At 37.5% G+C, this 26,482-nt stretch overlaps 2 protein-coding genes across 2 annotated transcripts; both read left to right on the top strand.

Annotated features, from left to right (window-relative positions):
* The first annotated feature begins 1,762 nt into the window (after positions 1-1,762).
* LOC137992224 (homeobox protein orthopedia-like) lies at positions 1,763-16,035 on the top strand. Its single transcript, XM_068837415.1, has 3 exons — positions 1,763-2,057; positions 2,206-2,459; positions 12,141-16,035. Exons 1-3 carry the CDS (start codon positions 1,898-1,900, stop codon positions 12,666-12,668), a joined length of 942 nt encoding a protein of 313 aa, XP_068693516.1. The 5' UTR covers positions 1,763-1,897; the 3' UTR covers positions 12,669-16,035.
* A 1,540-nt stretch (positions 16,036-17,575) lies between these two features.
* Positions 17,576-21,872, top strand: LOC137988916 (retina and anterior neural fold homeobox protein 2-like). The gene is made up of 3 exons (XM_068834855.1): positions 17,576-17,921; positions 18,082-18,251; positions 20,305-21,872. Exons 1-3 carry the CDS (start codon positions 17,699-17,701, stop codon positions 20,710-20,712), a joined length of 801 nt encoding a protein of 266 aa, XP_068690956.1. The 5' UTR covers positions 17,576-17,698; the 3' UTR covers positions 20,713-21,872.
* The last annotated feature ends 4,610 nt before the right edge of the window (positions 21,873-26,482 follow it).

Here is a 26,482-nt window from a genome sequence, read left to right as displayed (position 1 = left end):
TGAATTTGATTTTTACCATGAAGCTTGCAAGATCGGTGGGGAGTCTCTTTTTCCAAAGGTGAAAAATCTAATCAATTCGCAAATGGACAAAACTGCGCCGTTAGGTTGAAGATTTTAGCACGTTTCGTAAACTTTTTCGTGGCCTGGTTGTCTAAAAAAGAATTTTTAATTTTTAATTCACAAGAAGCCAAATTACACAAGTTCTTATCTCTTTCGGATATCGTCTCGAATTTACAGATAAATTAGTTTTCTAAAGACTCATTTGGCGAATTAGTATCGAGCTTTTTTATTTCTGGGCGAAGGAAAACAATGCAATCTTTATCAGAGGTTTTAATAATCGAAAGGAAAAAAGTAATAAAAGTCAGCTATAGTCCCTAAGTCTGCCATATGAGTGAAGCAAAAAACCAATAGTTTTTGCTCGGCAAACGCATTTGGAGAATTCTTTGAACTTACAGTAAAAAATAACTATGCAGAAATGCGAATGGCACAATTTAGAAAATGTTATTAATTTCGAGGTGATCAGCGTACATAGTTGCAGCTGTGCAAGGAAAGGCCTTGTATATATATTTTTGCACTTTGTGCTTGTCACCTACAAAGAAAAAACCCTCATTCAAAAAGTGGTCTCGTTTGTACAAGGATTTCCTCTCATCCAAACAAAGGTTATTGGTAACTCTAAAGCTTTTCTCCGAACTATTAAGACCTTTGTTTCAGGGGAAAGAGAAGTTGTCGACTTTCATTACAGCACTTCCGATCGACTGCATGCGATCCGCGAACGTTTTTCAAGGTTGTTTTGGATTGACAATCAAATCAATGCGTTTGGGTGATTAAACTGCCACCCGATATTTGCGACTGAAAAATGTTAAAAATCATTTTATTCGCGTTGTCATGAATCCCCGCTAAGTAGGAGGCCCACAGTTTAATGCCGTAAACAAAAACTTTTCAAGGATCGCACGAGGTCCGGTAATTATTTAAAAACCATACGAAAATGTTAGTTTTCTTTGAGAACAAAAGCCCAAAGCTAAACATGTTTGAGTAATTAGGGAAACGATGAAACAGTCATGTGTAGTGAACGAAAACAATGAGATTTGTCAAAGATCAAGGAGTTTGAATAGATCGGCACGAGTCTCGTGTCATTGTTCCAAGCTGACAGCACTCCGGGATTCCTTTTTGGTTTGGAAGCCGTGGGACTGCCTCCCGCGAGCCTCTGTGGAAAAAAACACGGAAAGGAAATCAAATAAGCAAGTGTTATGCACATCGCTAGGCTCGCTCCAAACTGGTTTTTCTTAGATTAAAAAATCACATTAAATCTGACGCCTCCAAGTCGAACATCATCCATCGTGCTTCGCTTTAAGCCTCGAGCCTGACCAAAGAAAGTGCTATCGATTTAATTAACGATTAATATTTTATTAATCACGTTAATGACGATTCAGTTTCGTCTAATCACGGTCTATTTGATCAATTATTTGAAAGCCAAAATACTTCATCACAAACAAATGCTTCTTAATTAAGAGAATTACTGTTCGCTCTCCGTGGTCCGGGCGAAGATAGAAGCCTACCGGACGGCTAAGCGCGCTTCAAAAAGGAGGCTAATTTGGCGCCGTCGAGCACGGAAAGTGCTGGTAACCGCTTGAAGAAGGCACTCTGAAAGGCGAAATTTTTCTATTACAGGCGCTTAATTTGCCACGCTCTCATCTTCAATTAGCACAATTAAATATTAATATAGAGTGATTTGCTTACTTGCTTTCTGATCCGGTGGTGACACCTGACATAATTTTATTAGAAAATAGCGGCTCTCCGGGCCCTGATTGGCTGACAGCAGCTATAGATATTAAATCGGAGGCAATAAGCACTCTACAAAGAAGACCGAAAGTTTGGCAGAATCGCAGAAGATTAGCAAATGGAGACAACGAACGACGCTCACGGACCAGCCAGAGGCCAAGGGCTCGATCACCGCGAAGACCATACAACGAGTTCGTTGTTGGAGCTTGTTCCAAGTTTGGAGCATTCGATCGTGGGCATCCTGAATCACAACGGCGAATTAAATGATCAGGAGTCAGGTAGGGCTATCTTGTTAGAGTAACAAATCTAGGAAAATTTTCAACTCATCACTCACATTAACCTAGCTTTATAAAAAATAAATTTTCTAATGACTTGAGTGAGAGCTTTTTCTAATTTAATTCACTTGATCGATATCTTGTTCAACAGATAGTGGCAAGAATGGTTGTGTTGAAGCTAAAGGCTCCCCAACCGAGTATAAGAGAATTGATACTGCCTCTCTTGATGAAGATGACAGAAAAGGCAGTGATAGTCAAGGCGTGAAGCAGAAGCGACATCGCACTCGATTCACTCCAGCTCAGCTCAACGAACTCGAAAGATGCTTCGCTCGTACGCATTATCCCGATGTTTTCATGCGCGAAGATCTTGCTGCCAGGATTGGTCTAACCGAATCTCGAGTTCAGGTACAAACGTTAAAGACCGGCGATTTGTGATTAGCGATGCATCAATAGGAGAAAAATAGCATTTTTAAGGGTCTTTTGGCATAATGAAGTTTGTGTAACGGTTTATTTTCCTTCGAAAAACAAAAACGCTTGTGAATTTAAATAGCTCTTAATCTTGCATGCTTCTTCTGAAAACCCGTTCTTACTAGCGTGCAGGTAGGCTCTAAAAGTTAAAGTTTAGTATCTGATTTCTCTTAAGTGATAAAATCGCTTATGTCGCCACCAATTTTTTTTTCCGGTTATAATGATATATTTGTATACTTTCGGCCTTAATCACTTTCACTCTGCGGAAAGATTTGTATAAAGCTTTCATATTTAAAGAAACCGTCCACAGATATTATGTTACAAAATCGAGCAATATTTGCGGGAAGAAATCCAATTTTTATTGCTGCAGTCGATTGATTATTTTTGTCGCGGAGAGAATAAGTATTGCCTTTGTGGTATTAATTTGGTTTTTGTTTTAAGATATACGCTTTATGGTGGGATTTGAACGAGCAACTGACACAAGTTCCTCGCGGGCAATCACTCCGAAGTTGATAATTTGCCGAGTCAACAGAAAGATAAGCCGTGATACAGTATTTACTACCGCTTCTCTCCTTCGAACTTTGAGTCGTTTGTGAAGAAGAAAGTAGCCCTTAGAGAGAAGAAAGTGTGCACTTTCTGAATGTACACAATGAATAGCTTATTAAAAACATATTCAATAGCAAGGGTCAAAATAAAGCTGTTTGAAATTCTAATGAAGCCAGTCGAAACGGAAGAGCTCTTTCGTGATTTTAAAAAGTTATCTAAGCTATTATGGCTAAGAAGTACGAGTGAATAATGGACATTGCAGAAAACATAGAAAACTATTATCTTGAAACAGTGTGTTGCAGTCGTGTTTACACCAAGTTAGAAATAATTACCTTCAAGTTTTGAACAGAATGGAGGGTGACTTCTTTGTTATGGCTTTTTTCCACGTTCTAATTGGAGACCTTTTTTCTTCGCTTGTTCTTTTTCTCCATTAAGAAACCGAAGATTGTCAAATCATGATTTAGGTTATCGTAGATTTGATATGAAACGATGTAAATTAGCTGAATCTCACCTTTCAAACACCTGTTTCAAAGTATTTTGCGCTTTCTTAGCAGACAGCTGAAATTCTTGCATAAGTTCTTTAAAGTTCTTCACTGAAACCCTGCACGGTTTCTTTCTGAACGTTTAAAAAACTGCTATCGCTGCTTGCGGTAAAGCAAGGCTTCGAGTTACATTGTAAACAAAACCACATCTTCATTGAACCAAAAAATTTAAAAAAATGCTTTATAAGCTGTTTAGGATTCTGCGCGGGTGTTGTTGTACGTGAGTTTGAAAAGTCACGCGTAAGATATTAATTCTCCCCTGGAGCCAATAAAAGTGTTCAACTATGTTTTGGCGAGCTTCGACTCGGCCTTAAAACCAAAACGAGGGATATGGAGCGTAGAATGATAATGCGGAAATCGAAAGCATAACTCAACAGAAAGGCTTGGAGAAGACCTCACAAAAGGGTGATTTGAAAGACAAAGCGAAGACCGGTGTTTTTGAACGTAATTAGACTAGCTATAAGGCGTGTTCCGTGCCCTCTCCCATAATTGTATATTTCATTTCAGTATGCTCTTGGCCGGTCTTCTAAAGGGCAACGAATTTAAGAAGTGGATTACCTCAAAACCGCCTTAGAATTAAACCGGGCTAGGCATCAGAGTTTGTTTACCTAAAAGGGTTATTTGGCATGGTCCAAAATCCGCTATTTTTTGCTGCATCATCTAAGAAAACCTTTGAACGTGTCTCCGCGGCGAGCGGTCATCAAATAAGAATTAATGTCGTCGAGTATGGACCTTTTCTACGGATTTCATTTCCCACTGCTTTCATTTACTGACGCGGGTAATAAAATTGAAAATAATTATGATATAAGTAGCTCTGATGTTCGAGAATACGTGTGAATTTTTTATTTTATTTTATTTTCTTTTTTCTTTTTTTTTTGGGGGGGGGGGGTTGTCGAGCTTCTTCGCAAAATGGTTAAGTTGTTCGCTAAATATGCGATTATCTTTCGTTTAGAAAGTCTTAAATAGTATCAATATATCGCTTTTGGTTATTAGTATTGTTAGGCAGGATTGTTTGACGAAACAAAATTATCAACAAAACGAGCACAAGATCACTCATGGCTGCATATTCTCGTGCTACTGTCAACTAGAGCTACATTTAACTCTCACTGAAATGCATAAGTTTCTAGCCATGGACTTTCCTTAGTCTCACAGTTGTTGATACATTCGTTCAATAGAACTTTTGTGGACTAAAAGGAAATCCTTTGATTACGATCTCATTTCAATTCACCGGAGGTAGAGCATTCTGTACGTGCGCTTATTAGCAGTTTAAACACGGAGAACGTCGTGTTTGGTGTATACTTCTAGCGAGGGAGATGGCAACTAATCTTGCATTTTTCGGGGTAGCAACAAATGGTGATCAATTGAGATGAATGGTGGGTGGTAACTTTAAGGGCGTGGGAAAATTTCCTTCGTGCTGTGAAAGGATATGCACCTCTTCAACCCTGACCCTCGGTGGCATAAAGAAAAACCTAAACAATTTACTCAAATCCTTAAGCGTGCGTTTACAGCACAAATTAATTGCCAATTGCGGGGACATACAAGCAGAAAACATTAATTGTGACCAAAGTCCGCTTTTCGTTTAAATATGACGCCTCGCTACTCAGACGCGTATTGCCGTCAAGTTTCAGTATAAGTTTAGAAATGAAAAACACATAATGGCACCTTGGCCGAGTGTGAAAGAGATTTGATGTATTGCGACAAGTCAGACACGCGGCGGTATTGCTCGGCGAGGCAATACCAAAGCATATTTACCGGGTTATTTTCAGCACCATAGAAGGAAATAATATATAGCGGTCGGCACATTGGCGGCACGGACCTGTATTTGCTTTAGAAGTATCGATAGGTTACGCCGGGTTGATCAAAGTGTACAATGAAAAGATGAAATCTATTGTTTGGCTTTTCTTTTTCACCAAAAAAACCTAGACTGCACTCTAGAAATGATTCATTGCATTGTCGTTGACAGACTTTAGACCAAAAGCCAAGTTGCTTGGCTTTTCAGTGGTTTCTTTGTCAAAGAGAAGCTTTTATATTGCAGTTTATTAAAACTATGTTTAATTCGGTTGAAGCTTTATTAACCACGGTTGTCGAAAAGGTCTGGGCTAAAGCGGTGCATATCAAAGACCGAATATCTTCCGAGAAAACAGTCTCTTTTTGGCAGGTAACATACTACGATATGTTCACTCATGATTATTAATCACCATCCGACCTCTTTGTCGGCAAGACACGGTTTTCGTTATACCAAATATAATCCGTAGCAAAGGAAATTCCAAGAAAAGTCTGAATAACGTTAAAAAGGCGTATTTAAGTGAGGAAAAAACAGTAACATGGTTTAATTGCAAATAGTATACGAGCTCCAAAATATAGTGGTGGATAAATGCTTAGTTCACGAAGGACTACGCACACTGACTCCATGTTCTTTAAGCTACGTTTCGAAAAGTCGTATGTGGAATTCCTTCCTGTCATTGTTATCCCAAGTTTTTTGTTTGTTTGTATGTAGAAGCTGAAAAGAAGAAACTCGGCTACCTAAAAGCAAAACGAAACTTGCGTTGAACTTGAAGCGAACTTCCTTCCGTGGACATCGAAGATAGAGGACGCTAACTTAGCTCGACTTAACTTGACTTAAACTTCGCTGGGCGTTGTATCTTAATTTTGTTATGGCAAGATGGAGATTCAACATCTTGTTTCGACTATAGTTAATTTCGGACGGAAATCGAATGTTGGTAGATCCATATGTTTCATTCTCCTGTTCTTCCCAGAGCGCTTTCTTAACCGAGCTGGTACCAGTTACCAAGAATTATGTTTCACAGCATCTATCTTTGTTCATATTATAGAAGAACTCGATTCTTTTCCCGGTGGTAAAGCTTCCTGTGAAATGATTGATTTGCTACATTCTATATCGCAGCTGCAATATCGTAGAAGTGTTTGAAAATCTTAATGATTACAGCTTATTAAGCAAGGACTTAACTTTTGCTCGCCACTTAATTGTTTTGCCTTCAATAAGGGTGTTTTTTGAAAGACATTTAACGCAACGTTTATTCTTTTTCTCAGTCCTTTACTCTGTGAGGACAATTTTTCCGTAGTTAAACAGAAATGTTATTTTAGCTGTTAACTTTGGTTGACATAAATTTTCTATGGCTTCAAACTGGATAGTTGTTTTGATGATAAAGCAAAGTTGACACTGATGTGCCTTTGCTTTCAGTCACTGAATTCCTTCGGCGTGTTAACTTTTTTGTTATTAACGGAAGCAATTTTTCACTCTAATTCGAGTATTTTTCTTTTCTATTTTAACTGGTTAGGCTCATTGCAAACTTTATTAAAATTAGCATTTTTTTGTGTTTGCACATGAAACTAAACAAGACAGTTGTCGGCGAAACAAAAGCCAACCTTTCTCCTGTTTTAGGCGTTCAACAGCTTGTGGTGAAAAAGCTGTTTCGTTAAATAGAACGCGAGAAAAGAATAATTTGATGTTGGTTATGGAGGGTTATTATTTCCTTTGAGTGACTGATGACGGGGAGACAATCTTAAACAATGTTTCATTCCCTATAATTCTCGAGACTAGCTTGTTAAATTTCAATTGACTTCTCGTAAAATGCAAAATAATTGCGTCGAAATCTACGCAATCATTTCCCGACAATACCACGGAGAACTTATTTCAATAAAAAAAACTTCAGTAACGTGTTTAAACAGCTTTTGAAAGGACAAACTTTGCAATTATGGTTTTCTTCACAAGGTGGGGGATCTTTTTTTGGTAAAAAGAAATAGCTATTTCGCGACCAGTGGTGACTTTTTGTTAGCAATAACTTCGCTTCGTGATTATTCATTCCTTATTTAACAATCCTCATATTCAGGCTAAATTGGTGTGGTTTTGGTCTCTGCTTTGTTTAATATTAGACTTTCCTAAACTCTTGCTAAATTCGAGCGGAACGTTTACATCAAAACTGCTTTTATTAACTGATTTTACTCCTTTGCTTATTTGAGTCAGTTTGCTTATTTGATTAAGGCAAAATTTGTATACTTGACTGAGTTTTCTTCTTCTTCTTCTTCTTATTATTATTATTATTATTTAACTCTTCCCCTCAGGCGTTTACATAAAAAAAGTAATAAAATTGTAACGAATTTTCTGGAGTACTCGTTCGTGTGCTATCGTTTGAATGTAACGATGAATCCTTATTCTACGCAGGTAGTGCAACTTTTAGTGATCTATTTACTGCCCAAACACTTTGTGGAAAAAAAGCATTTTTGTCTTAACAGTCGCGGCCAACTTTAAAGTTTTAAGGTCGCTCGCAATAGAGTCAATCAAATCCACCGACCATGGCTAACACCAGCGTAGTTTATAAGATGACATGATTTGGCAATTGAGGAAAGTGAACTGTCGAAACCTAAATTGATATTGTAAAATAATTATTCAGTTTGACGATTTTTCTTTGCATAGAGTGGTGTCTAAATTCGTGGCTTGGTTAGACATGTTTCAAGCTACAATAGGATCTTTTAACGAAGTACTTGAATTTATTTAATAAAGTAAACGCGTGACTTTACTCATTGATTCGATTAGAGTTACTAACTCTGATTCGATTAGACTCCACCATGACATAAACGTCGCAGGAACAAGCAAAGAGGCATTGAGGGCCGATTTTGATCAAAGGCCACGTGCAGCTCTTAATCGAAGCATTCTCAATCTTGACACGAATCGAATACAAACCAGCTTTGGAAAAGTATTCTTGTTGTTTAGTTTCTCGAGTATGTAGTGAAGATTCTAAAAGATACGTGGATGAAAGTTGGCAAGATTGTCCCCGTTAGTTTAGCAGAGGTCTCTTTTCTTTTGCTTTCGCTGAGCTGACAAGAACGGAAAAAAAAAACTGAGTTCCTCTTTATTCACTCAAAATTTAGACTACAGCACTGCTTGCCGTCAATCTGCTTTGGTCAAGACACCGTCCAGCCTTCTCAAACTGCCAGGAATATTGGTGTCACTTTTGACAGTACCATGTCAATATGCTGCCTCATATTAATACTGTATGTAAATTTATATCGACGGAAACTGCCAAAACACTTGTGCATGCCTTTATCTCATCCAAACTTGACCACTGCAACTCCCTTCTGTACAATCTTCCGAAATATGCTGTTAAAAAACTACAGTATGTACAAAACGCCGCCGTGCGCTTAATAACATTTTCCTCGAAATTCAACCATATTACTCCCATCTTGAAAGATCTACACTGGTTACCAATTAATGAACGCATAAAGTTTAAGATTTTAATTCTCACTTTCAAGGCTTTGCATGATTTGTCTCCCTCGTACATACAAGTACTGGTAAGTCTCTACCGTCCTTCAAGAACCCTCCGCTCATCTACATCGCTCCGTCTTAACCCTACCAGGTATAATTTGAAGTCTTATGGATCTAGAGCTTTCGCTGTCGCCTCGCCACAACTGTGGAACGATCTACCAGAACACATAAAAAACTCTGATAATCTCCAGACTTTCAAAACACGGCTTAAAACTTATTTATTCAAGGAAATTTTTGTATAACTTTTTCGTTTATGGATTAATGTTTAAATTTTTAATTTTTCATGACTTGTAAAGCGCTTAGATCACGTCTGGATAGGCACTATATAAGAATTATTATTATTTTTATTATTATTATTATTATTATTATTATTATTACTATTATTATTATTAATATCTTGTTTTCGCACATTAGACTTCCAATGGAACTTCCGTACTCCTGGAAGCTTGGTGACAACAAGCCTCCTCAAACTTCTAGGACCTTCCTAAGAATCCTTGCCGTGTTCAGAATAACACTTTTCTGAAGCTCGTCTATCTTGGTCTCTATACCAATATTCTCTAGTCTCTTCTTTAAATCTTTTGGAACTGTTCCAAATGTTCCGATTACAATAGGAATTACCATTGTTTTCATTTTCCATAACTTGTTCAATTCTCTTGCTAGATCCTGGTATTTCACTACCTTCTCGACTTCTTTCTCCTCAATACGGTTATCTATTATTTTGCAACATTTATTTCTCTTTTCAACAACAATCATGTCCGGTCTTCTTGCCTCTATCACGTGATCAGTCTGTATCGTATTATTATTATTATTATTATTATTATTATTATTATTATTATTATTATTATTATACGGAAAAAGAGGCCTCTCACCATAGGTCGAAACTCACTTTGATCCAACCGCACGGTACTCTTGAAACCGCTTGTCCCATGATATGTTTGCTGACGGTGACTTGAGCCCGCTGTGTCCTGCGCATTCCTTTACAGTGATTCCGCTGTTGTTAAAGGGAGCCCACAGAACATAAAGTATTACGTGTCGAGGATTCCATCGCTAAGTAACCGCCGCGCATGCTCACCACAGTGAGTTTCGACCAATGACAGAGGTCTCTTTTCGTCAGCTCATCAGCCCAGCGAACGCAAAAGAAGAGATCCTCTTCCGGGCTTTTATTGATTGTGCTAGTAAAATTGTTGACATAACTTGAGGAAACTAGCAGAATTATATATTTATTGATAAGCCTGAGGCCTTTTTTCTTTTCAATGTTTTAGCCGCATTCACGGTTTAGTAACGGAGGGAGGTCGGACTCAGACGGGAACCGGAAGTTGCTAGATGGTGTTGGTCCCAGTACCTCTCATTTGCAAGTTTGCAAAATGGCGTCAGCCATGCCGCTCGATAACTTGCCCCGAGACCATACCAGAACCAGCAAACATAGCCAGACACCGTTGCCTTTTAACACAAAGAAAGCAAAATACAATAGAAGAGTAGCATTGTAACACCAAAACAGTTTCGCTACACGATCGCGATACATTTTTTGGACTTGTTTCGCTCATTTTGCGAAAGGCTTAATTTGGAAAAGCGAGCATAATTTGAGCATAATTTGGGCAAAAAATGGGCACTGCTGGTAGCATACTGTGCTACTTTTACTAACACAATCTATAAAAGCCTCTTTCTTCTATCAAGGGAAAAACACTTGCAAAGAAAGCCCGAAAATATCCAAGATTGAAGGAGATTCGAACCTACGACGGTGCGATTACACTACGCTTGCTCTACCGACTGACCCTTCAAACCCATTAGGAGTTAGCTCCCAGGGTGGATAGCGTTATCCACTGGGTAAATCACTATCTGCTGGATAACTCAAATTGGTTTTGCTGGTGTTTATCCCGCTGGAAGGTGATTTATCCGGTGGATAGCGTTATCTACCGTTTGAACACCTGAGGTCTGGTCTATTGCGAGTTCAAGGTTTTCCCCGGCGAGCAGGGTGAACAAAATGATTTTTCGAATAGTGAAATTTCACATATTTGAACTTATTGTTTGATTTAATTTGTAATTCCCGCTTTCTCAAACCTGCATCCATCGATTGCGCTTAAAATTAACGAACTCCACGTTTTTAATTAATAAACCGTTTCGGAAAATACCATAATACTCTTTGTTTGTTCCCCCAAATTTTGCTTAAGCATTGTTTCCAGTTTCTCTTGGGACTTACAATGGTCCCAAGAGAAATCAAAAACAATGCTTATGCAAAATTTGAGGGGACAAACAAAAAGTATTATGGTATTTTCCGAAGTGGCCTTATTCATGACAATCGAGGAAAAATTCCATGTTTCGTACAGATTATAGAGAAACTGTAAGAAAACAGAACCTTATTGTCGGTGATGCACTCGACGCAAATAGGAAAGTATTTAATGCATATTTGAGTAACTAAATAAATAAATACACACATAATTATTAAATAAAGGGACATATGGCAATCAAGGCAGCTTAAGTTGGTACATTGATTCTAATGGTCTTTCGCTAAAAAGCGCTTCATATTCGCAATTGCAATATATTAATTTCATTAATTAAAATGTTATTTCGTCATAATGCAGTTTAGACTTGAATTTGGTACAATCTGGATTCAAGGCTTAACATCAATGATCCCGAAGAAAGATGAGGAGTATCTTCTTCTGAATGTATAGCAATTATTCCATGAGCCCGAGTTGGATATGAAGTGATAAAATAACCAACGAGCGCGTAGCGCGAGTTGGTTATAATCACTTCATATCCAACAAGGGCGAATGGAATAATTGTTTTAGTAAATTCTCAAACCGGGTTTTGCCACCGATTTTTATTTCCACAATTTTACAAAGCGTCCGGAAAGAGCATCTTGGCACACAATTTTCCATATGACGTAAAACTTCGACTATTGGCTCATAGTCGGAGTTTTTTAGCCAATCAAAAAGCTAGAAATGCAATAGTCGGAGCTGAAAATTTACTAAAGTTGAATAGTCCGAACCTAACAGAACTGCTAAAAGAAGAAAAAAACGAACTCCAATGTGAAGAGTGAACGAATTCCTAAAGACAGAAATTAAGTCAACTTTGTCTGTTAAATGGCAAACAAATAGTTCACAAAGTTCAAAATGCTGTGTAAGAATCATCTTTTATTGGAATTGATCGGCAGTTGATATCTATTTCCTTTCAATGACCGAGTGTCTTTATTATTTTCTTTTCAATATTTTTACACCTTGGTTGAATCTGTTTTCTCTGTTACGATTTTAGGTTTGGTTTCAAAATCGCCGAGCAAAATGGAAGAAACGAAAGAAGACGGCGGCCATTCTCCGTCCTCCCGCACCGATTCTACCCTCACACATAGCACAGGCTTACAACCCAAGCCCGATAGGTGATTCCTTGTGCACCTTCCACAACGATCACAGGTGGCCCACGACAATGGGCACAGCAATGCCAACTATGGCTCCAGTCACCGCTTCGTCTCTACCACTCTCTCCTCCGCATCACCCGTTCGCGCAGACTGGGCACGAAGTTCTCCAACAATCCTATTCGCACCAGTCCTCCATGCCTCGTTCGCATCTCACCATGTCTATTCAGCAACAAGGGGCGCCGCAGGCCACCCAGCAAACCTTTCAACAGCCTTTCGTTGGCACTAGGGAGATGCCTATTTCTTCATCGCCTTCTCTTCAAGACATTCAATGCAGTATTCCTAACGGGGGAGAGCTATGGAGAGGCACTAGCATAGCTTCTTTGCGAAGGAAAGCTCTTGAACACAAGGCAGCCTTTACATATAGATAAGTAAATGGCTTATCATTGAAAAGGAAACTGCTCTGTTTATAAATATACATAACTGCTGGACGCACAAAATGTTGGAGAAGAACTAAAGGATTATTTGTTAAAACACATGATCACTTTAGTCTCAAACACTTCCTACTGTTCATTTAATGAAAGATAGAGTGTAATAGTTTCTAAAACAATCCTCTTAAGTCTTTCAGTTACCCATGCATCGTAACACTTGAGTGTCTTGTCTTCTTACAAAGATCTAAGATTTGATTGAATTGTTCTATTTCTGTTCTAGATTTATCCTAACCTAGCCAATCTTCCATGGTTACATCATTCAACTCTTTTCAACCCTTTGTGTATTTACTTTCAGTCAACAACTGAGCAATACTTTCCTTTTCGACTCTTTTTAACTCCGGCACTCTTACAAGCTGGAAATTTAAAATCGTCGTTGAGCTTTGCCAAAATAGAGCAAAAATGAACCTAAATATATTAGTTTATTTATGCGTTTCACGGTCAAGAGAGTATGACCCGTCGTACTCTCTTGTTTTTGTAAAGTCCATTTCTCTAACGTCGGAGGCGCACAAGATGAAGAACTGATTACACACTTAAAATAGTGTTAAATGAAAAAATTACATCAATATTGATTTTTCTGAGTACTTTCTTCAATATAGTTTAGTTATAAGTTAAGCAATTGCATTCAATTCAAATTTCTTTCCTTTATTAGTTGCGAAAAAGCGTGATGTCTCGTAAGAAGCTCATTAAGAAAACCTATTATATCATTGGACGTTGCAATGATGAAGTTTAGCCGGACTCGATCTTTTGAAAATCTCGTAAGGGCCGGACAGAACTCGTCGAGCACCACATATATAAGATCTCGTGCGACAGCTAGTTGGCTGTGTAGTGATAAAAATATCCCATACGGTCGAGCGGGTCGACCTTGCCTGTTCATCTTTGCTGCAGTACCAGTTGAGGTGCATGTTTTAACATAAAATAGGAAGCCAATCTTGTACTACTTCTTTGATTCATGATGATATGAGTTAATGGGTGAAATTAATGATAGAACTGCTCATGACACCCATATCTTTCGATCAAAGAACTGTTAACTTTTTATATCCGAAATTTGCCTTGTATCATTTGATTTATTTTCTCTTATTTGGGTGCAGTAACATCAATCAAGACCCTTGATTCCATAGGTCGAATTAAAAGAGATCCTGAATTCGTACCGAACGGTTGTCAAATGAAAATAACCGCGGCAACTGATTCCATTCTTCCTGATTAAGGCTTGCAAGTTGTTTGTTTGCTGTGAAGCGGCCAGTACTGACAGAGCGGAAGGGAAAGTATTGCTGTATGTTTTCCTTTTTAAAGCCAAGGCATGAAAAATATTACAAATTATACACAATTTCTTTATCGCGTTAAGGATAACCGATTCAGTTAATTCATCGAAAATGGGCACTGTCAAAGTTCTTATACTGAGAGATTAATGGACAGGTTTCTGATTAGTGAATTAATGTAGTTTCCACTGCTGCTTCTTTGAGACTATTTAAGATACTAGCTTTGTAAATTCATTTATAAATAAGGCCAGTTTCCATTCAATTGCAAGGAATCTCGAGGCTCGTTAAAAACAAGGTACAATCCTGCTGAAAAACTTTCAATCAATGCAGATATTATTTCTTCAAGAAAGTAAGCTAAGGACCGCTGCAAGTATTCCAAAATTTTAAGGAAGCATTTCCGTGAATATGTACAGAACATTTGCCGCTCGATCAATTGAACTCATTTTGCTTACATTTTATTCAAATTAAAAAATTCCACTTCTTATCTTAGTTATCTTGATTGTCGAGATCCGGCGAGGTTTCAGGACGATAAACATTTGACGAAAAGTGATGTTTTGATCATAATTTTTTCAGCTCGTCTGGTATTGATAACTTCCTTAGTTATTAGCCAAAAAGGAACTGGAGCGTTATTGAACGAAATACTACAGAGTATCTGGGCAATAAACTATGTTTCTGTTCTTGGTTTTTCATGTTAAATCCGCTTATTTATATTATCGCATCTGTCTTCAGTTGAATTCAACTAATGCCTTCACTAAAAAAGGAAAATTAGGAAAGTACGCGGGTTCGATTGATCGAAACCTTTCATGTGTTGATAACTGTGACAAAAGCCTTGAATTGGAATTATTTTTTTTTCACTATTCATTGGAAATCGGTAAAAATCCGCTTTTAATGAGCCTGAAATTTGCAAGTCGTGTTCCAGAGACTCTCTCCAGAAGGCGTTTGATCCCCCTGCTAGAAGTCAGCTTTCTGTTTCGGCTCATTATTTGTTTTTTTCTTAGATTTTCTTTGCTATCCAGTAAATTAAAACTCAATTTGCAAATTTAGATAGTTACTGTAGCACTCCTTTCAATGGAGAGCTTTTGAGTCTGCTCTGTCATACTATCACCAGAATATATTCAAATGACTTAAAAGCTACGGCATACGGAACCTGCTCCTTCTTTTAGTTAACCCTTTACGATAACGAAGTAGAGAAAGACTTCATTAAGACTGGCACACAACAATATAATTTAATTGCTTACTTAAGATAGTGGAAACTGCGCAATGATTTTTTAATTGTATGCCCGCGTGTATTAGATGAAATAGGGCGAGTTAACACACACATAGCCTAAGGCTACGCTTTCATGCAGCACTCCCGCGGTTTGCCAAAGTACAGAACGAGAAAAATGATCAACGGCATGTAATTCCTGTCGAGGAACTGAATAAAGACCAGACCATTTTTGAATAAAATACGGTGGCACAACAATTATACTTTCGTCGTCATGCGGAAGAACTAAGATGGTTTCCAAAGACTTGGACAAAGTTCGAAGAACATATAAGGGAGTTATTGGAACTATTTGATCCGAGCCGACGGACTATAAATTTTTGAGTTTGTCTTCATTCATTGCATTTCCGAAATTGTTCCCTCGTTTATAGCTGAGTATATGTACAGTAGTTTTGAGCAAAGACGAAAAAAGAAAGTAGGACGACGTTGCCCAGAATAATCCGGGCAGTGACACATGGAACTGGAAATTTCTCCTTGTTAAATATAGTACGTAGTTGTCCGGCTCCCTCTTGCGTGTTTCAGCGGCTCTGTTATGAAAGCCAATCTCAGGAGGACGTGAGGCTATCAAGAACCAGGCATGCAATATTCGACTTTACAAAACATCTTTGTAGCGCTTACAAAATTATGCTTGTTTAAGCTTGTTTATTTTTAAATAATTTTTTTTTTTACCAAACAAAACCCCCTATTTTTCAAACGTTTGACTTAAAACCGAAACTTCAAAACTCAGGCATGACCAGGTTAGAACGTTAAAAACCACGCCTTTACAATCGTAAATTTGCTGCATCCAAGACTAACGCCGTTCGCAGGTTCAGTTGCATTCAAGTTATCTAAAGTTTCATCGCGAGTCTTAATTAACTCAACTTTTAATTTCCTTTACCTTCAGGCCGCTGCTATAGTTACATCTTCCTTCTTTGAAATATTTGTTAATGAAATGGCAGGGCACATAATAATACAAACAATGGCTCGATTTTCCAATTTAATTGCGAACGAAATTGAGTTTTCGCTTTATCAATGGGGCTTTAGCGCGCTTAATTTCTCCGTGAAATTAATGCTGAAAATCATGTAGCAAATTTTGTTGTGTCTGATTCTTTCGGATAATACACTGGATGCATTTTACGGATATTTCTAGTTCCTTATTATCAATTAGAACTGGAGCTTGAATAATATAGTCCGTCATCGGAAATTGATCGAAGATTTGGACTGCCGCCAAGTTTTCGTCATATGCCTTATTTGAAAATGACGGAGGAAGCTCATTCCTACCAGTAAAATTAGCTTGTGATGCTAAGAAGAAAAAAAGTTAAAAAACACTGCAATAGATTTCTTTGATCATCGTTATTATCATTACTATTTACCTTTTCTTGAAAAAAGGATCAGTATTTCTTATTTTAAGCATGCGCACGTCACATGACGACCATGATTTCCTTCGAAACCGTTAACTTTACTTTGGCGATTTCAATTGTATTACCTCCTCGATCGAGATTACCAAGTCTTGCAATTAATAATCACTAATTACACACATTAGGCTAAATTTAAGCTAATTTCGGGCAGTTTTTTGCTTGACGAAGCGTCGCTGTTGCGATTAATCGAAGCAGAGAGACAACAAAAGTTTACAAAGAATCTTCGATTGCAATGAATAGCCAAATATTTCTTTATGGCGCGCTCGCCGAAGACCTTTTTCGTCCAATATCTTTTTCTGTAGCATGTTTATAGAAGTGTGATTAGAGTAAATCACTTAAACAGCAAACATCACACGCAAGAGAAGCACAAGTACTTAATTATTTCTCTTCTTCTTCGAAAACCAATATCGAACATAATACCGCACTTCAAAACTTTGCGTGTGATTCTTAGAATCATAAAAATTTTGTAGAGAATTTTTAAACGAATAGCCCACCGTTCAGGAGGACGAAAGGAAAAAATGTTTATCAAGATCTTTGTTACGTAGTTTTTGAAATAATCGTCAATGTACAATATATTTTTCTTCAATAAACCGCCGGATAACACAGTTGCCATTTCTCTGCATGCATGCGAGGGATGAGTAGTAGATTTACGTTCCTGACAAAGAACCAAGCCCAACATAGTAACGAGCTGAGGAAGAAACGCAGGGGGAAGCAGTGTGATTATTTATTGTCAATCAAAATAAGCACTTCTTTCATTGCATTTGATGTGTGCTCCACTCTCGCCTGACAGCTTTCATTAACGATTAGCTTTTCTTTAGTAATCACCGCTCTGTCAAGTCTAACAAACAACCTGTTCAATTTCAATACAATATCGGAACATAGAAAATATTGAGGTCTGTCTCGTGATTGGTCAGTGCGTGGTTATCTAGATATCTCGAAAGCATTATTTAGCCCGCCTAGCCCTGTTAAATCGTAGTTAGCACGAGCGGACGAAGTATTCTGTTAATAGATTGCGGGACGATAGTTTGATTGGTGTTGCGACCTCTGCTTTGAGTGATGACAAAAATTAGTTCCACCGAGAGCGAAGAATCAACAATGTCGCGAAGGACCGATTTTATAGCCGACAATAAGGATCTGAAAAACACCGAAGATTCTTGTCGATATGTAAGCTCATCTCTGAAGAGAAAAAATGAAGCAAAATGCGACTCGCCTACGAGTTCCAAAGACAGCCACAGCGATCATGATTCGGACTTTGACGAATCGAATGGAGAACACACTGGTAAGTCCTTTCTTTTCTGTCCTTCAAACTTTCGTCACATGTAGAAGAACACGTGATGTATAAACTTGTCTGACATTTTAATATTAACTCGTCAAAACAATCTTCTTGGAGTTACGTGAGATAACACTAAATAAAGTTTTCCTGTCTTTTCTCTCGACAGACGAAAGCAGCGAAGGCCCCGCCAAAAAGAAACACAGGCGAAACCGCACCACCTTTACAACTTTTCAGCTTCACGAACTCGAGCAAGCGTTCGAAAAGTCGCATTATCCAGACGTTTACACGAGAGAGGAACTTGCACTAAAGATCGATCTCCCTGAGGTTCGAGTACAGGTACAAACAGCTTTGATCTTGTGTACTTTTTCTATTGTAACTGCTTAATTTTTCGAGGGAATTGTAATTCTACCTCAGGATTTGTTTGGTTTGCCTTTGGAAAACACTCTTGTGTTTTAAAAACTTCCCGCGGGTCATTTGGTCATTTCCCCCAGGGGTAAGGTTGGAGGGTCAAACCATGTTTATGCTTCGTTTAGGTGTCAATCATTTAAAGGATGACAAGCCGCACTTTCGACGCTTGTAAAGAAGATGACATTAGTGTTCTAGATGTGCTACGTTCAGCTGCGGAGATGATCTTATTTGGGCCTCCTCTTGTTCTTCCGTTTGGGCGTGGAGGAAGTTTGTCAAAAAGAATCGAAAAACATCAAACTGATCTTCTAAAACCCTTGTACACAAAATGAGAAAATTAATAGCAAATCACCCAATTAAGTTGTCAAGTTTGAGAAACTTGCCTTTAGAAGTTTGAATGTAATTACAAGACATTATTTCACAAAAAAAAACAGCTTCATAATAGACAGGAAATGGATTTAAATATAATCAATCTTTGATTCAAAGTTAAGATTGCAAGAAAACTGGCTATTCTTTCAACTTTCAATTTAAAGCTGTAGGTTAATCCAGGAAGGCAAATTTTCGCAAACGAAATGGGTGTAGTGAACACAGGATACGATTAGATCTCTCCAAATTGTGACAACTTTTATTGCGTTAAATTGCATCTTTTTCACTGCCCTCTAAATAATAAAAAAACGTTTACCCATGCAACCTATTGCTGTCCTCTATAATAACGTTTTTCAGATGTTAAGACAATATAATCACCAGACAGCGTGTGAAAAATGAATTCTCTCGCAGTGCGTGGAGAGAAGTAGTTTACAAAAGGTTTCAATAAGAAGAATGGTTACCTAATTAAATCGTACTTCAAGCCTTTGTTTTCGAATTCAGTGACTGGCGATTGAAAATAATATGTTTTCTTTCCGTGGCAATTCTGCCACAAGAGCGCTTTCACTGAGGTACCTCAGGCTGGAAACGGACGCTAATCGCTAGAAATGTGTTACTGTAGATGCAGATATTTATTTTCTTATTCTAATATAAGTACACATTGACAGCTCGGATTTCACACTGTCCGTGTAAATAGTATTTTCTTGTGAGGAGTTCAGCTGCACGTTCGGTAGAAAAGAGAATTAACTCAAAAGTTCAATTTAATTTACGTTATTTAAAGCAGTTAAACTTTGTCTTTGTCTTTAAATATGTTCATCTGGAGAGTCTCTTTGTTAAAGTTGTTTTAATTTCCTGCCAACTTTCTTTTTAAACGTTTATTGTAAAATTGGACGAATATAAAGACGAGAGAACACAGCTATTCATTTGTTATCTTTCTCTAACCGCAGGCCTTTTTGAAAGGCAAGCTTGCTATTCATTGAAATCTTATGCGTTTCCGAAGGTGACCTGAAAAGTGTGTGAGACAGCTTCTTTGCACACAAGGCAAATTGATGCCGATTATTTCCCATGTTCCTAAATGTTTAATGTACCAAGGATTCTCGTTACATAGTTAGTGTTATCCATTCGCGGCGAGGATCGCCTTCGTTTGGTGACAAATCACCTTAATTGGTGGCATACCGGATTAAAATGTTATCGGAAACGAAGCAAAGATATCTGCTACTGTAGGTTTTCCAGCTAAGTTGATTTAGTGTTTCTTTAATTGTCGTATTTAGATTTGTTTTTCGTCGTTTCGTAAGGGCTTCGTTTTAAAGCTCTCCATGGTCAATATTTCAATCTCGTTCCTTTGAAATAATATTATCGTAGTGAACAAAATGTAATCTAAAAATATTCAACTTATATCATGTTAAATGCCATTAAAAGTCGGCGTGTTGCTTTCCTTTTTTCCCGTTTATTATGTTAATAAAAGTAAGATGATTTACGGAAACGTTTCGTGATATATTTTTGGGGCTCACCGCGTTAAACGAAAGAGTCACAGGACAGAAAGCGGAAGCTTTGTTGTTGTGTTTTTTTCGAATGCTTCTGGCATTTACTCCATGTTTTTTTTGTTTTTTTTTTTTCAAAGGTCTGGTTTCAAAACCGAAGAGCAAAGTGGAGACGTCAAGAGAAGATGGAAATGGCCTCTCTTGAAAACCTGCCATCGCCAACACTTTCTCGGGCTAATTTCAGCAGCTTACCTTTCCCGGATCCTTGGAAGAGTTCGTACGCTTTCCCGTCAGCATTTGGCGGGGCACTGTATCCGCCAAGTACCCTTGCATCATCCCCCACAGTGGGATGTTACCCAGGCTCGTATCCTCCTCCTACCGGTTATGTCCCATTCTCGACGTATCTTTCTGGATGTATGCCTGGAATAGTTCAGGGATCGAGGGACGAGAGAACAACCAGCATCGCATCTCTTCGAATGAAAGCCAGAGAGCACATTGAGAGCTCTTCGCTGAAAGAGTGGTCTGAAATGCCGACTGCGACGCCGTGAATACTCAGAGACAGTTTTCAAACCCTACGCACGACTGAATCCAAATCTTCGTGCACTGTAAAACCAATTTAATAACATAAGAAGGGAATAATCCGAAAAGGAATCGGTTTGTGATTATTATTTAAATTAGTGATTTCACTTTAGAGTATACACTAGCTTACTTTTACCTTTAGGAGAGTGGAATATTTGTAAAATAAATACTCTCTCGAAACAATCATTTAATAACCAGAGGTCTTACTAATAGGGAAACGGTTTTCCTTCAGAAAATTAGCTCTATTAGTTCACAGAATTATAGGGATGAAAAGACGAATTCATGACTTTGCAAAGCCGTTGAACGAGTAAAGAAGTACAAACACAAATCTTAACTTTGTTTCTAAGTTGAATTGTGCTCTTCCAGTAAAATACTTGATAGAAATACTTGGTAGATATCTGCTTACGTTACGTCTTAAGGTCTAAAGTTGGCAAACACAATTTGAGCAAAAATGTTAAGCGTGGGTCTAAATATTTGGATTCGCATTAATATCTTAATTCTTCAACTACGAGAAAGAACTTTTCCCAAAATAAGTGTTATTTATATGACTGATATTGTGTGTCTAAAAGTACCACAGATTGACACTATCTACCTTTAAATTTACCATGAAAATAAAAATGATATATACAAACAGAGCTTGGATTCCAAAAATTGTCGTGGAATGCACCAAAAACGAATATATTCTTTTCGGGCTAAAAAAAATGTTTCTTATATTCAGGTCATAAATATAACTTATGGCCCACATTTCACTTTAGCTTTCAATTATTGTCTAGGATAGGATTCTTCATGTCTCGGCTTAGATGATTATAAGGAAGTTGGAGTCAAGAGAGAAAAAATGAGATAAATAATCTGATTTCGTTTTCATAGTCTACTTTTTAATTTTGTTTTATTACCTTCTTATTTAATTTCACATTCAGTACGTAAAATTCTTTCAAGTTTATTAGTCTTTGTTAAAAAAAAAAACATTTGACTAATTTCGTACGTAATCATGGTCGTGTCTCGCTGTTGTTATATCGTTGTTAAATAAATTCGTATCGAATGGGTGCCACTTGGAAAGCTGCAAATTTACAACGTTTTCTCTGTATCTTGAGTTGTAAATTATGTTACAATAAAGCAGAGGTGTTATGAGCTTTGTGTTTCATTTGTCAGAAAATATTTACTTAAGGTGCAAGGATCTCAGAGACATTAGTATCCTAGAAACTAAATCATGTCCCAAGTGGAATTGCTATTGTAGCTGTGTGACAGCAAAAAGCATTTTAGTAAATGAACCCTTTACAAAAATTTGATATTGAAAACAATCGTTTGGATTTAAAGCAACAAATACAGCGATGACAAACTTGCAGTTTTTCCGGAAGTTATGGAAATATACAGACATTTTATTCATTCATTTCAAATAATTACGTCTGGGTTAAATGAAAACTATTCAGATCCCAAATTCGTGGCATTTTGTATATTACTGTTTGTTTTCAAGTTAACCGAATTAAAACAAAAGCCGGACCACAACAGGAAAAGAGAGGCACCAGCTATCAATATTGTTCAAGCCACAAGCATGAAGGAATTTCAAATCACCTTTTTTGGAAAACGTTCTTCTTACTCCATGAGTTGTGCCAGTATGCTGACTGCTAAACTTAGCCAATAAATGAGAAGAACTGTCCCATATAAGTTAACTTAAAAATACTTCCGAGTGTTTACTTAAAATGTGCACTGCAAAGGTGATCTTTCTGAGACAAAAAATATTCAAAGAGGTCCTTTTCACCCTGGAGCCATCACGTATAAAAAATCTCTAACAAATTTCAGCCGTTTTCTTGACCACAGCACTTACGGCGCTAAAAGCTAGACCTGAAAACTCTGAAAATTTAAATTGCCTCCGTGAAAAATTTTGAAATCAAGTCACGAATGATCGACAAAATTAGCGTATGCTAGGATTTCTATTAGCTCTTCCCCAATTAATCATAGCTTCCCTACGCTACGTTCCTAACAAACAAGACTTTATGTGAAATATTACTTATTTTAGATATGTTTTCTTCGTTAAGCGAACTAACGATTGTCTCAAATTCGGGTTTGCCTCACCCACGCGTGATTGATATGGGCGCGAGTCTCTCGTCAATTGCGAGAAACCCCACTTGCGTTCTGTTTGGACAAATCTCAAAGGGTTCTAACCACGTAAAGTGAAAAAGGATCCTTGTTCATGGTTAACAAACACTTCATTTGTCGAAAGAGAAACTCAATCAGTATGAAACAAATCCTGACTCTTAAATCTTTCTCTTCTATTATACCTAGTGACGACATGCTCTCTTCGTGATTTTTATATGAAGAGAAATCGAAGAGTTAGCTTACATAAAAACGATTTCTAATACGCCTGACGCCAGCCCTGCCAAGGATGAGCTTGAGATTGTAAATTTTAATTTAAAAGCACTTCGTTTTCGGTTGATCTACAAATTTAGTGGTTTCTTACAAAGCCATTCCACTTGATAAGTTAAATTTAAAAAGTTAAATTTGAAAAAAGCGGCATAGAAACTAACTACCTACTGTCTATTTCATAGGTACGCCAACCAAATAATATATTTAAGAACGTTTTTTTTTATAGAGGGCTCTTAAAGTCAAAAACTACTTTCGCTGTCAAGGCAACAAATTACACCATGCATCTCTTAATTAAGAGTAGGCGTGATTGCCGGTCTGAGCTTCGTTTGAGTCTATTCGTCTATTCTTAGTAAAGAACTTTGAATTTCAAGGAAAACAAAAACCTTTGAGTGTCTAATCTAATAAAAAGCACTATTCGTGGCGAATGCTTCGAAGTGATGTACCATCACCTGGTAATAATTGCAACCCTTGATACAGCACGATTCAGGTTCTAGAGCGATTGAGAACCTCCAGTATTTTAGAAATTATTGATCAAGTCTAGTAAGAATTAATTAAAACTGTATACTGGCAAAAGAGCTTCAAGATTTGAGTTTACTGATTAGTTGATGTTGTCAAGCTTGCGACACTGACTTCCATTCGTCTTTTGTTGTCGATCGAGTCTTTATTAGCAAAAATATATATTTGCTTTTTTCTCTTAATACGGCGTGTCCTTTTATAATAATAATAATAATAATAATAATAATAATAATAATAATAATAATAATAGTTCATACACTTATATTATTTACGGATATTTTTAAAATGTAGCCTTTTTGTCACAAGTAGCCATTTTCTTTGATTTAACAGTTGTGTTGGCTTACAATTTGTCTTAATTTGTTTAAAAAGCTGTGTTGACAATTTCAAAACTTGCCGTTTCCAGACAACAGCATGGTAGATGGTGGAATTAGAGGTAACCGTCTAATTTAACACGTGTATAGCAATTGTTTACACTAATGGTTGTTGGACTAAGGCGTTAATTTGGAGATGTAGAATTCTTGTCGGTTGCTATTAGCCAAAATTTAATAGACCAATTACTAATGTATACTTCGCAAATGTACGTGATGGATTCGACGCGAGTGACATCCAAATGGGTAAAATGGAGAAGACGCCAGAATTCAGAAAAACTGATTCAAGAAATTCATTTCTAGTATTACTGATGAATTCACCAGTTCAGTATTTACCCAGCGAAAGGCTTCGCATATGATTAACATTAATGCAACTTCACCCAAATTCGACAGAGTGTCAGTCCAATAGTTTGATCAGCAGACGTTAGTGGCCTGATTGCGTCTCACTCATTGCGAGTTCTATAGCTATCCAATCTGCTAAAGTATAGTGGCGAAGCATGGGTGGAAGAAATTAGATTAGTGTTCGCTGAGCTTGAAGTCTTTTTAAGACCAATGGAATATTTGAGAAAGTGCCTGCCGCATTGCTTGGCAGGAAAATCATGCATCAATTCATGCCCCAAAGCCTTTTCAATCAAGATCCAAAACGTTGTCATTCAAGTATTTTGTCAATCATCTTGTACAGTATTCCAAAAGAAGTCATAATTGTAAATGCAAATGTATGAAATCACTAACATAAACTAAAGGGGAAAAAAATAACCACCCTCCCACCCCACCCCCCACGCTCCTTCTTTGTCTCCTTTCGATCTGCTTTCTTTAACACAAGGGTCTAGAGAGTATGCATGAAGGAGAGGTTTTCCTGGTCAAGCGAATTAAGGTGAAACATAATTCAATGGAAGAAATTAGAACAATTTTGTTCGGGAACAATACTTTGCCCTACAAACATTTCTTCTCTGGAAAGGCTTACGAAGCGGTCTTTTTGATGCACAAATGTTGTTCAGAAGTGTTTGCGGCAAACAAAGTGCGTCACTTTTGGTTAGTAAAGATTGTCGATTGAAGGAAGGCACGTTTTGCTGTCGACCGGAGAACAGCGTGGGCCATGGGTGGTAACGATTTAGTCACCGTTTGATCAAGTAGACAATAGCCGATGTTTAGACATCGTCAGGACACCAGACGAGGTAAATATATCTGCCTACCGCATTTTCTGCCGCCCCGCTATGACGTGAATAAGTTGGTTTTATCATACACGTTTTCAATTCTTGGCCAAAACTTGACGGCAAACAATGATTGCCCACAAACTCAAAGCATTGACGTCAGCAGCTTAAGAGGGCAAATGTTATTTGGAGTTTGACCAGCCAATCAAAGCAAAGAAAATTATCGAGTGGTTCATGATGATACTGGATAGGTGGGAACTTTGTAAGATACTTAAAAGGGAATGTAGCGTATAATAGGAAAAATGTGAAGAAATCGCGAACATAAAATTTATTTTCAGCACCGTCACAATTATGTATGGGATAATTTTATCAAATGGAAAAAAAAACCTCAAGCCTCAGTGCGTTTCTTGTGTGTCAGAATGAAGAATAAACATTGGCTAATCTTGTTGTTGGAATTTTTGTTTGCGACATCATCAAGAACATTTTTTTATTTTATTTGCGATGTAACGATAATTTTATCAGTAAAGGAATTCCACATTACCATTTTCGAGTTTTAAACTCGTGATTAACTAAAGATTTCCCGGAAACACCCTAAACTAACGTGACATAAGAATGAAGGGGGTAGTTTCTAAAGAAACTGTGGTGCTGCGTCGGAGGGGAAGTAGTATACAAAAATTTGGTTTTATCAACGGACGGAGTTGATAATGTAAATTGGCCACCGTACAGAGATTCTAAAAGCTGACGTTTCGAGCGTTAGCCCTTCGCTCTGACGAAGGGCTAACGCTCGAAACGTCAGCTTTTAGAATCTCTGTACGGTGGATGGTCTTGCAATTTACATTATCAACTCCGTTGATAAAACCAAATTTTTGTAACGTTGACATAGCCTCTGCAGAGGATAAAATACTTGATGTAGTTTGAGAAATAGATGGTGAGATAAATAAATAAGGAATCAAACAAATGAACACTTCTTAGGATGTTAGTAATTCACTTACAACAAACTCATTTAGTTTAATTACACAATGTAAGAAAAAAAGGAAATGTAGGCATTTGTTAATTCAGAATGCAATGCATGCATGGTCACATTGAAGGACTTTGCTCCTGAAAGGTACTAGAATGAACATCTAAAACGAACTCAAATTCTCATAAATTTAATGACTCAGCAAACTCGCCGTGAAAAGCGCTTGAACCATACAGACCGTCAGGCATCATTTATCGGTTTGGTTAGGCTTCGGTAGACTTGTTTAAAGTTGTGGGTTGCTTCTTTGTGAACAATATATATTCCTGTGGGTTTTCGGATGGCTTAAAGCCAAGGAAATGGTAAACAAACCACGAAAACAACTTTG

Source organism: Montipora foliosa, chromosome 2, assembly GCF_036669935.1.
Source record: "Montipora foliosa isolate CH-2021 chromosome 2, ASM3666993v2, whole genome shotgun sequence".
Taxonomy (NCBI): Eukaryota; Metazoa; Cnidaria; class Anthozoa; order Scleractinia; family Acroporidae; genus Montipora; species Montipora foliosa.
The sequence above is the reverse complement of the archived record's forward strand: the minus strand, read 5'-3'. Positions and strand labels throughout refer to the sequence as shown.